At 43.3% G+C, this 12,500-nt stretch overlaps 1 protein-coding gene across 1 annotated transcript in view; it reads left to right on the top strand.

The window, feature by feature from the left end:
* The window catches only part of mib2 (MIB E3 ubiquitin protein ligase 2), an 85,593-nt gene that overhangs the window by 42,307 nt on the left and 30,786 nt on the right, over window positions 1-12,500 (top strand). Inside the window, exons 5-10 of the mRNA XM_079637793.1 lie at window positions 4,925-5,031; window positions 7,128-7,322; window positions 7,592-7,734; window positions 10,897-11,004; window positions 11,326-11,434; window positions 11,747-11,816. Of these exons, the coding sequence (XP_079493919.1) occupies window positions 4,925-5,031; window positions 7,128-7,322; window positions 7,592-7,734; window positions 10,897-11,004; window positions 11,326-11,434; window positions 11,747-11,816 (732 nt within the window). The remainder of the gene's footprint in view (window positions 1-4,924; window positions 5,032-7,127; window positions 7,323-7,591; window positions 7,735-10,896; window positions 11,005-11,325; window positions 11,435-11,746; window positions 11,817-12,500) is intronic.

Raw genomic sequence — 12,500 nt, 5'->3', positions numbered from 1 at the left:
AGCTTTCAGAGGAAATGTTTTCAGAGGAACAACGCTGCCCTTCTGGAAAAACGTGGCCAGATGCCGAACACAGCGCGCACTGTGTCGACAAGCGGGCCGTCATCGCCACCGAGTCGAGCTCTATCCCCAGAAAAGAGTTTGACTGACGGGGCAGCAGTGAGCTCTTGGTCCAGTGGACCGTGAGACCCAAGCTTTCCAGATGACTGTGTAGCACTGCTCTGTGAGATACGAGTTCTATCTCCGACTGTGCTAAAATCAGCCAATCGGTCAGTATCCGCACCCTGACGCCTCCGGGGAGCGAGAGCCGCGTCCATGCACTTCGTAAATGTACGGGGTGCTAAAGACAGGCGAACGGCAGGACGGTGTACAGATATACCTGACCGTCGAAGGCCAATCTCAAGAATGGCCTGTGACGGGGTATGATGTGGATCTGAAAGTACGTGTCTTTCAGATCGAGAGAAATAAACCAGTCCCTCGGGTGAATCTGCGCGAGGATTTGTCTGGTCGTGAGCATTTTGAGAGGTGTTCAAACGTCTCAGATCTAGTATAGGTCTGAGCGCTCCGTCCTTCTTGGGTACGAGAAAATAACGGCTGTAAAAGCCTGACTCGCTCATAGAGGGATGTACCGGCTCTATCGCCCCCTTGCACAGCAGTTTTGCTATTTCTGCGTTAAGTAGGTGTGCTACTTCTGAGTTCATGCTCGTCACGGTCCGGGCTCGAAAGCGCGGGGGACGGCGAGCGAACTGCAGCGCATAGCCCTGCTTTACAACATTCAGCACCCATTCTGACACGCCGGGATCGCTGCCCATGCTTTCGCACGCATAGCTAGGGGCAGAATGTTCTCCGGGTTCTGATCGCCGCACTGCGCGGGGTCGAGAAACTGAAACTGAGACGGAGACATCAGCGCGGCGCGCGCTCTCGATGTCTGAATAGGGCGGCTCGCTGACAGTGGCGGCCGGCTGTCTCACACTCAATGACTCGATCGCTTTGGATGGAGAACATTTTGTGGCGAGAACAGCGGGAAAGCAAAGCATGAAACTGTTCTGTGGTCGAGCACAGACGAGCACTGAACACTATTGACCAGAACATGTCAGCGCTGTCTTATAAACTCCTCAGGAACTGTGGACACTTGTGTAAGAGTTCAACATGATGATGAGATGATCAGTGTAACTCCACAACAACTACACAAATGTCTCCACTAACATCCAGAAACTCTCCCTGAGTCTCTCCGTAAGGCTGCACTCGCTGCTGGTTACTCTGGGATTCTGGATGAGTGAGATCGGCCGGTTCTGTTATTGCTGGAGTTTCTGAAGCTCCGCCCTCTTCTGAACGGAGGCGGAGCTGCAGCTCATTTGCATTTAAAGGGACACAAAAAAAATTTGCTTTTTGCTCACACCCAAAGAGGGTGAAATTTGACAAGCTATAATAAATGATCAGGTATTATTTTTGAGCTGAAATTTCACAGACACATTCTGGGGACGCCAGAGATCTATATTACATCTTGTGAAACCTTTAAGATGTGTGTGCAGAGCGAGATGCAGTTTTGGTGTTTAAAGTTCATGTATTGTCTGTCTGTTGCGTGCAGAGCGTCACACACACACCGTCTTACCTTTGATCTCACACACACCTGAGACACAAGAGACACGGGCTACTTAGAGATTTAGTCTGATTCTGCTTAAGCCGTGAGCGGTTCAGGCGGTGCCATATGGCGAGCGACGGCGTGTGAGAACAGACTCCGAGTCGCTGCTCAGTACACCGAGTCCTGGAGAATGAGACGGGAAACTGCCGAGCCAGAGCAAGGGTAGTGCACGCTTGATGGAATAGTTCCAGTTGAGGAGGAAGCGTGGATGGTGGAAGTATGGGAATAGGCAGTTCCTTTGCTCCCCGATCAGATCAGGTCTTTACTATAAGGTATGTGCCGTCAGTCGCTGTGTTTTAACTTGTGTTTCCAAACGTCCTCAAGCACACGTTCACAACTGAGAAACAGGATTGACTCACAGTAAAAGTCTAATGTGTAATGTTTTCATACAGTACAGTGATTGACTGGTGTGTGTTCACTGTGGTGTGTGTTCACTGTGGTGTGTGTTCACTGTGGTGTGTGTTCACTGTGCTCAAGCACCAGCGCTTCCTTTAGTTCAGCCAAATGTGATTCTTCTCAATGTTACAACTGCTTTTTTATCTGCTTGTATTGTCAAAAGCACTGGAGGATACAAAGAAATTAGATATTTGAATTAGGGGTGTCGATTTTTATTTTGTTTTAGGAAATTCCACCAGTGTTTAACATTTTATAATCAATAAAAGTAAAATTGCATTGATTAATTTCCAGCCTCAACCATGTAAATACATATTTCTAAAAAATAAAAGTAGTGGTGTTTTTTCCTCAGTAATTTTACAGTACATTGAATTTAAATGGATTTACTATTTCCTTGAGTTTAATTATGATGTTCGTTAATTAAAACTCATTTAAAAAAACAGTGTGTATTAGCATCCGTCAAGAGAACACAATCATCACTTTCTGGAAATTGGCAATAAAGAGTTTAATGGCATCGACTGATCAAAGTGTGTATGTGACGAACACAGAAGATGTTGACGTGCAGATTCATAAACAGCGCTAAACAAGGCATCGTGCTTTTGGGATGATTCATGATGACAACATTGCGCAACATGAAAATAATGCAACATGACAATAATTCAATAGTTAAAATAATGCAATAATTAAAATAATGCAACATGACAATAATGCGACATGAAAATAATGCAATAATGAAAATAATGCAATAATGAAAATAATGCAATGATGAAAATAATGCGACATGAAAATAATGCAACAAGAAAATAATGCGACATGAAAATTATGCAACATGAAAATAATGCAACATGACAATAATGCAATAATGAAAATAATGCGACATGAAAATAATGCAATAATGCAATAATATAAATAATCCAATCATGAGAGGTTCATGTAAACGGCCGGGAAGAGGTTTGTCATGTAAACATCTAACTGCGATTAAAGGGATATTTCACCCAAAAATGAAAATTCTGTCATCATTTACTCATGTTGTTCCAAACCTGTATGAGTTTCTTTCTTCTGCTGAACACAAAAGAAGATATTCTGAAGAATGTGTGTAACAGAAGTTGATGCTCACATAGTATTAAAAAACCCTAAGGAAGTCAATGTGGACCATCAGCTGTTCGCTTACACATGATGTTCCTGTGGATGGTGACCTTCTCTCCTCTTCTTCTCCTCTTCTCCTCCTCTTCTCCTCCTCTCCTCTTCTCTCTTCTCCTCTCCTCTTCTCTCTCCTCTTCTCCTCCTCTTCTCTCTCTCTCTTCTCCTCCTCTTCTCCTCCTCTTCTTCTCCTCCTCCTCTTCTTCTCCTCCTCTTCTCCTCTTCTTCTCCTCTTCTTCTCCTCTTCTTCTTCTCCTCCTCTTCTTCTCCTCCTCCTCTTCTTCTCCTCCTCTTCTCCTCTTCTTCTCCTCTTCTTCTCTCTCCTCTTCTTCTCCTCTTCTCTTCTTCTCCTCCTCCTCTTCTTCTCCTCCTCTTCTCCTCTTCTTCTCCTCTTCTTCTCCTCCTCTTCTCCTCTTCTCCTCCTCTTCTTCTCCTCCTCCTCTTCTTCTCCTCCTCTTCTCCTCTTCTTCTCCTCTTCTTCTCCTCTTCTTCTTCTCTTCTCCTCTTCTTCTCCTCTTCTTCTCCTCTTCTCCTCTTCTTCTCCTCTTCTCCTCTTCTTCTCGTCTTCTCCTCCTCTTCTCTTCTCCTCCTCTTCTCTTCTCCTCCTCTTCTCTTCTCCTCCTCTCCTCCTCTTCTCTTCTCCTCCTCTTCTATTCTCCTCCTCTTCTCTTCTCCTCCTCTCCTCCTCTTCTTCTCCTCCTCTTCTCCTCCTCTTCTCCTCTTCTTCTCCTCTTCTTCTCCTCTTCTTCTCCTCTTCTCCTCCTCTTCTCCTCTTCTTCTCCTCTTCTCCTCTTCTCCTCTTCTCCTCTTCTCCTCTTCTTCTCATCTTCTCCTCCTCTTCCCTTCTCCTCCTCTCCTCCTCTTCTCTTCTCCTCCTCTTCTCTTCTCCTCCTCTTCTCCTCCTCTTCTCTTCTCCTCCTCTTCTCCTCTTCTTCTCCTCTTCTTCTCCTCTTCTCCTCCTCTTCTCCTCTTCTTCTCCTCTTCTCCTCTTCTCCTCTTCTCCTCTTCTCCTCTTCTTCTCGTCTTCTCCTCCTCTTCTCTTCTCCTCCTCTCCTCCTCTTCTCTTCTCCTCCTCTTCTCTTCTCCTCCTCTTCTCTTCTCCTCCTCTTCTTCTCCTCCTCTTCTTCTCCTCCTCTTCTCCTCTCCTCCTCTTCTTCTCCTCTCCTCCTCTTCTCCTCTCTTCTCCTCTTCTCTTCTCCTCCTCTTCTTCTCCTCCTCTTCTCTTCTCCTCCTCTTCTTCTCTTCTCCTCTTCTCCTCTCCTCCTCTTCTTCTCCTCCTCTTCTCCTCTCTTCTCCTCTTCTCTTCTCCTCCTCTTCTTCTCCTCCTCTTCTCTTCTCCTCTTCTTCTCTTCTCCTCTTCTCCTCTTCTCCTCTTCTCCTCTCCTCCTCTTCCCCTCTTCTTCTCCTCTTCTCTCCTCCTCTTCTCCTCTTCTTCTCCTCTTCTTCTCCTCCTCTTCTCCTCCTCTTCTCCTCTTCTCCTCTTCTTCTCCTCTCCTCCTCCTCCTCTCCTCCTCTTCTCATCTTCTCCTCTTCTTCTCATCTTCTCCTCCTCTTCTTCTCCTCTTCTTCTCCTCCTCTCCTCCTCTTCTCCTCCTCTTCTTCTCCTCCTCTTCTCCTCTTCTTCTCCTCTTCTCCTCCTCTTCTCCTCGTCTTCTCCTCCTCCTCTTCTCCTCTTCTTCTCCTCCTCTTCTCCTCCTCTTCTCCTCCTCTTCTCCTCTTCTTCTCCTCTTCTTCTCCTCTTCTGCGCCTCAGAGTGAGCCTGACGCCGAGGCAGAACCTGTCCAGGATCATCCTGAAGGGAATCTTCCAGGGCGTGAAGGTGGTCCGGGGACCCGACTGGGACTGGGGGAACCAGGACGGTGAGACTCATTTACACTGGTGAACGCCCAGAGGCCGAGAGGAATGTTCTGGGCTTAATAAATGCAGATTATTCTAATGCATAACCACAATTTCATATGACGGAAGCCCTTTGACTGTCTTTATGAACTTTATATTTTTATATTTTTGCCAAAATGCGTTTTAAAGGTGCAGTGTGTAATATTAAGGAGGATCTGTGGACAGAAATGCAATATTATACACATAACTATGTTTTCAGGGGTGTATAAAGACCTTACATAATGAACTGTTATTTATTAGCTTAGACTGAGCATTTCTCTCTACACACACCGCGGGTCTCCTTACACCGACATGTTTCTACGGTGGCCCTGAGCGGACACACGCATTTCGTATGTTGTTCTTCATGATAAGAAGCGAATAAAACACGGACACAACGATGAACAAGTGACAATAATATTCACAATAACATAGTTTTACTGAATAATTAAGTAAACCTAATGTCTTAATTTATCTTCCTAAAGAAACCTCATTGTTTAACTGGCTACTCTCTGCTGTCTCAGACGATGACATCACTTCCTGTCGGCCACCATAACTTCTGTTGGGTGCAATTCACAACCTCACCACTAGATGCTGTTAAAACTTACACACTGCACCTTTAAATAATTGCGATTCGATCGAATAACCGTGATGAGGAAACCGACGGCTGAGGAAATGAGCTGATGTTGTGTTATCATCAATGCTGGAAACATGTGTGTTCACGGCACTGGGGGATGAGTCAAAATGTCCGTGCTGTTGATGGACACTAGACGTCTGATAGACTGATGATCTGTGGAGTTTCTGTGTTAGATGTTATTAGATGAAGCTCCAGCTCATATTACACCCCAAAATCAACAGAGGAAGAAAGAAGAAATCGGTTTCTATGTAGAAATAAAGCCTATTCTTAGGATAAAGAACACAAGGCCTACTTTTGGGACCATGAAGATTATTTTTTTTTTTTTACAAACAAGTGAAAAAAATAAAATAAAGTGATTGTAGTATTAATAGAGCCTTTTTAAATGAGGGGGAAACAAATGAAAATACCAAAATAGACCATTTTCTTTGTGCAAAATATGATTTATTATTTCCTCTTGTGATTCTGGGGTAAATCCTGAGAGGTTTTGTGAGGTTATTGATGTGTATTTGGCGTAGCGTTTCGAGTTTGTCTTGTGGTATGCTTGTTCATGTGTTCATCCTCTCATTGTGAAAAGTCACATACTGGCTTTGCTCAGGTTAAGTATTCATATGAAATCTCATAACTCTTAATTAACTGCAGTTACACACAAAAAAAATGTATTCTGTTTGCGGAAGCAAGGTTCCATATAAATGCCATAACTACTGTAGATCAGCACAAAAAATATGACTAGATATCTCAAAATTGTGCATATAAAACCACAGGAATCCTGCATATTGTTAAATATTTAGATATTTAGACCTTACTGTGACATTTCTCCCACAGTTCTCACTTCATTCATTCAGACACGACACACACACACACACATACACGTTGATTTTTAAACGTGTTGTTCTTACTCATGTTGTCCCAATCCTGGTCTGAGATTCCTGCCCTTTCCCGCTTGTGTGTGTGTGTGTGTGTGTGTGTGTGTGTGTGTGTGCATCTGTGTGTGTGTGCATCTGTGTGTGTGTGTGTGTGTGCATCTGTGTGTGTGTGCATCTATGTATGTGTGTGTGCGTCTGTGTCTGTGTGCGTGTCTGTCTGTGTGTGTGTGTGTGTGTGTGTGCATTTGTGTCTGTGTGTGTGTGTGCGCGTTTCCGTGTCTGTGTGTGTGCGCGTGTCTCTCTGTGCGTGTGTGTGTGTGTGTGTGTGTGTGCATCTGTGTCTGTGTGCGCGTTTCCGTGTCTGTGTGTGTGCGTGTCTCTCTGTGCGTGTGTGTGTGTGTCTGTGCATGTCTCTCTGTGTGCGTGTGTGTCCGTGTGTGTGTGTCTGTGCATGTCTCTCTGTGTGTGTGTGTGTGTGTCCGTGTGTGTGTCCCCGTGTGTGTGTGTGTGTGTCTGTGCATGTCTCCGTGTGTGTCCGTGTGTGTGTGTGTGTGTGTGTCCGTGCGCGTGTGTGTGTGAGCAGGAGGCGAGGGGAAGGTTGGGAAGGTTGTGGATATCCGCGGTTGGGATCAGGAGTCGGGTCGCAGTGTGGCGAGTGTCACATGGTCTAACGGGACCACGAACGTCTACCGGATGGGTCACAAGGGGAAGGTGGACCTGAAGTACGTGTCGGACGTCCAGGGAGGATTCTACTACAAGGAACACCTGCCCAAATTAGGTAACGCTCGTTTACTTATTTATCTACATGTAAATTACAGTGTCAGAGTCCGATCACGAATCCGTGAACCATTTCAGAACCGATGAGTCTTCTTATGTTCCGTGTGTGTGTGTGTGTGTGTGTGAGAGGGACATTTAGATGCGATATTACAGAAAGTAGTGTTTTATCACAGTATATTGTAGCCTACAGAGTCTGCACATGACACGGACTAATGTATATATATCAGGGCCACATATTAAGAGTGTGTGTGTGTGTGTGTGTGTGCGCAGGCGAGCACGCGGAGCTGCAGAGACAAGACAGCGCGGACACACACTCGTTCCAGCAGGGGGATAAGGTGAAGTGTCTCCTCGAGCTGGATATCCTCCGGCAGATGCAGGAGGGACACGGAGGCTGGAACCCCAAGATGGGAGAGGTGAAAACACTGCTTTCTTACTTATAAGTGCACTTTACTTCAAATCAGTTATGAATAACTTTAACTTTTGTCAAATTTGAAATACTTTATTTTCTGTTGATGTCACCAAGTCCATGCAAGTGAGTGTGGAACAATAACTGACCAGTAATATCACAGCAGACATTTCACAAGCCAGTCCAGCCTTGATGGGCAAAACCAAGCCTTGCTTTATTTCAATCAATATCATTTCAGAAATACCGCAAATTCTGAAAGTTAAACATGTTGAGTGTAAATGACCTGAATGTTTTAGTGCTGGGTAATAACATGCGTCTGGTCATTCAAGTCTTGACTTGTAGCTGGACACACACATCTTTGTAGATGTGCTATACTGTAGTGTCTCAGTCTACATCACATTCACACTGGTGTTTTTAGACAAACATGTGAATAATAGATTTATATTATTGTTATTATCCCCACGACAGTGATATATTACTATTGTAATACTATGGAATATTAGTTAGCATTTTATTTTACAGTGTCAGTTAAGCATCTTACATGTACTTACTACAGTAATAACAGTAAATTATGCATAATTACACAAGCAACTAACACTAAAACATACACATACATTTAGTAGTACATGTTGTGAATTGATATTACGCAGTACTTTTGTTTAATTTACACAGTAACGTCACCTTAATATAAAGTGTAACCGAATATTTCATAGTAAGTATATCATTTTTTGTAGTAAAACCAGTAGCACTTTTTTTTACAGTATCTTTGTTACACGTTAAATGTAGTTATTATAGTAATTACTATAAATTGTGCATAGTTACATGCAATAAACCCTATAGGAAGTATTTATTATTTGCTTTAATTGTATAATTACACTGTACTTTTTGGACATTTCTAAATGTAAAATGTAAGTAAAATGTATTTAAAGGGGTCATGACATCGTTTTATTTGATTTTTGTGTTCCTTGATGTTCACTTATAATTTTAATAAAGTTTTTTGCACAAAAAACAAACAAACAAATATAAATGCGGAAACAAACATTATTTTGACCGTCTGAAATGGTGTGTTTTAAGGCTGTTATGATTGGCTAACGTCACTACACAGGAAACGGTATAAACGCCCACTCGTTGTTAAGGACATCATCCATATAAAACCATAGTTTATAGACAAAGCATTCTGAAATCCTTCTCTTGCGGTTTGTGCCGCGGCTGCTGTCAGATCAGTCGCTGCTTCATCTGGCCCTCGGTCACATGCTCCCAACAAACATGTGATCCTCCGACGTGACGCCATTCAAATAAACCATCCACTTGTTCCTAGGGATGCATCGAGACCACTTTCCCAGAACTAGACCAATACGATACTTTCATTTTTGTTACTTGCCGATACCAAAACCTGTATTTTCATTGCATTTGTCATTTTTACATTTATTAGGTAGAGAAACCAAAAGAATACGAATCATACTCATTAGTTTATTTTGTTTAGCAAATGTGTGTATATACATCACAATTCTATATTCCAAATTTGATGTTATATCAAAAACTATTAGTCTAATTAATGTACATTTAAAACATTATTAAAGACAAGTAAACATTCCAAAATAAAATAAGAACAAATAATCCAATTACAAATAGCACAGACAAACAGTATCAGTGTAGACAGCATCACTAATTATAATGGCTTTTATTTGCTTTTGACACGCCGCTCACATCTAGTGTTGGCAAATGTCTACCATTAAGCGACTGAACACCAGTGGGCGGGGCCTATGGTGTGATGATGTATAACTATTCCTCAATGTCTTGCTCTGGAGGCGGGCATATGCAAATTTATTTGCCCGTGTGACGTCACAGGTAGTCTCAGACGTGACTCTCACGGACTTCTGGCTGAACGTCTGATGCATATGGCACACTTTTCTAGAAACATTTCAGGAGTTTCGAAGTGGTGATCTGATTGGTTGAATTCTACCGGATGTCCGGGAGACGCGTGCATCACGTTCACGTGCGTAACAGTCAGCTTGGAAACCAATTTTGGAAACAAAAAGCCCCTCGTGAAAGAAAAACGGCGTTGTGTTTACAACTGTGTGACAATCAACTAAACGCTGGATTCTCAAAAGTATGTGAAGTTCGCGGCTCCATTTTTGCTGTAAACGTTCTTGAATTAATTATTTATTAGATGCACGCCAGTCTGTTATTGTAGGGATATCAACTTTACATTTCCGCGCCCCTAAACGTGATGCGGAACAAAACGAACTGTGATTGGTTGGTTGGGTTTCATGTCAGTCAAACGTCCTCTTGGGATGTCCTTGGCCAATGAGAGCTGCGATCGAGTCCAGAGCTTCTGCCGTCAGTCTGAAAGCTCAGGCTATCCGAGAATACATGTCGTTTTTGTAGCATATTAAATAAATGCTTTGTTTATAATTATGTTTTAAGCTCTGAAACTAGCAGGATGTTTTAATGGTACAAAGACCTCTTGGGGCCTGTTTACACCTGGTCACTTCATGTATTCTTACAGATCGGATTGCTATCAAAATTATTCCATGTACACCTGCTCACATAAATGTGTTTTCGCAAAACGGATATAAATCCGATCTTCATTTCCCGCGCTATGATTTAATGGAGTTCACATCACCGAAAGCGACCGATATGAGCTGCATTTCATTGATTATCAGCTAATTTCAAAATCAAAGATCGCAATAGGAGACAGCGGCAACATCACTGCTCAGATCGTTTATTTTATTTTCTTTTAATGAAGATGATTGTGTGTTAAGCATCTGCATCTTATTTTCACTTTTATTTGTGGTGATGCAGTAGCGCCGTCATATCTGGCTATAACGTGACATATTATTTAAACATAAAATTGAAATGGTTACTTGATTTCAACAACCAGATGCATTTACACTTGTCCAGTTTCGTCTGGAATGCGGGCCAGACCTCCTCCTGAAGTGGTTTGAGCGATCGGATTTAAATCCGTCTCGAATGTGTTTCGGAGGGCATTCACACCTGGTTTTTTCACGATCGGATAGCTATCCAATCACAGAACACGCATGAAGTGGCCAGGTGTAAACCGCCCTTTGTATGTCAAATTTGATTTCTCATGTCATGACCCCTTCAAGACCATGCATGTTGTACTTAAAATTGTTGTATTGGATATCTGTTGTGTTTGTGTTGGCAGTACATCTCCAGAATCGGGTCTGTGCACAGAATAACGGACAGAGGAGACGTGCGAGTCCAGTATAGTAACAACATCCGCTGGACGTTCCACCCCGGAGCTCTGACCAAGGCAAGAAGATCCCACAAATAGCCAGACGTACTCAGAGGAAAAGCCATGTCTGTTGTCCTCACCTGTGAAGTGTTTGTTCCAGGCAGACTGCTGTGTATATTTAGCTACGCTCAAGCTCATACGGCGACTGTCTGTTTCACAAAGCCTGCTTTTTCCAAGAAGCAAGCCATAAATAGACAGCTGTGCCTATTTCTCTCTGCTTATGGCGGATGAATGATGGCGTCAGATTGTGGCGATTAGCTAAAGCCTCAGACGACTTTGACTAATTGGTATTTCAGGAAGTGTGTGTTGCTATAACAGAGTCTCTGTGTCTCTGTGCAGGTCAATACGTTTGCCGTGGGTGAGCTGGTGAAGGTTCTGGATGACATTGACAGTGTGAAGAGACTTCAGGTTGGCCATGGCGAGTGGACAGACAGCATGGCTCCTGTAGGTTCCTCATCAACAGACACGTTTTGGGAATGAAATCACATTTATTTGAGGGAACGAATCCACTAACCTTTAAAGTAAAGAAGCACAATACATGTAGCACAGTTCACATGCACAGTACATGTATCAATATAATAAATAAAAATAGATATACAGAATAGAATAGTTAGTGTTAGTATTAATGGGTCTATTGTTGATGGAAAATATGCATCTTCAGCAGTTTCTTGAAGATGGCTAAAGACTCAGGTTGAGTTCGGCATTCGTCATTCCTCCAGTCCAGGTGAAGGCCTGTGAAAGTGATTTTGTGCCTCTTTAGGCCACAAGACACGGTTCACTTGCAGAACACAGGCTTCTGGAGACACATGGATCTGGAGTAATGAGTTTAGGTATAGGGGAGCAGAGCCAATGGATGTTCTGTAGGCAAACATCAGTGCCTTGAATTTGATTCAAGCTGTGATAGGCAATCAGTGCAATTTTGTGAGGAGAGATGTGACGCTCTCTTCGGCTCGATAAACACTCTTGCTGCAGCATCTGGATCAGTTCCAAAGGTTTGACTGATGCTGGAAGGAGAGAGCATTACAATAGTCCATTCTGGATAGAACAAGAGTTTGGACAAGGAGTTGTGCAGCTCCGATTGGAAGGACCTGATCCTCATGATGTTGTATAAAGCAAATCTGCAGGACCGGGCAGTTCTAGCAATGTGGTCTGTGAAGTTCAACTGATCATCAATCACAACTCCAAGGTTCCTGGCTGTCCTGGATGGAGTTATGGATGATAAACCCAGCTAAATAGAGAAATTGTGATGAAGTGTTGGGTTGGCTGAGACCACGAGCAGTTCTGACTTCCCAAGGTTGAGTTGAAGGTGATGGTCCTTCATCCAGCAAGAAATGTCTGTCAGGCTGAGATGCAAGCAATTCCCGTCTGATCTTCTGGCTGGAATGAGAGGTAGAGTTGTGTATCATCTGCTTAGCAGTAGGAAAAAACATGTTTCTGAATGGCAGATCCTAGTGATGTCATGTAGAAGGAGAAGAGAAGCGGCCCCAGCACTGAGCCCTGAGGCACGCCAGTAA

This window comes from Phoxinus phoxinus (assembly GCF_949152265.1).
Source record: "Phoxinus phoxinus genome assembly, chromosome: 15".
NCBI classification, from domain to species: domain Eukaryota; kingdom Metazoa; phylum Chordata; class Actinopteri; order Cypriniformes; family Leuciscidae; genus Phoxinus; species Phoxinus phoxinus.
The sequence above is the reverse complement of the archived record's forward strand: the minus strand, read 5'-3'. Positions and strand labels throughout refer to the sequence as shown.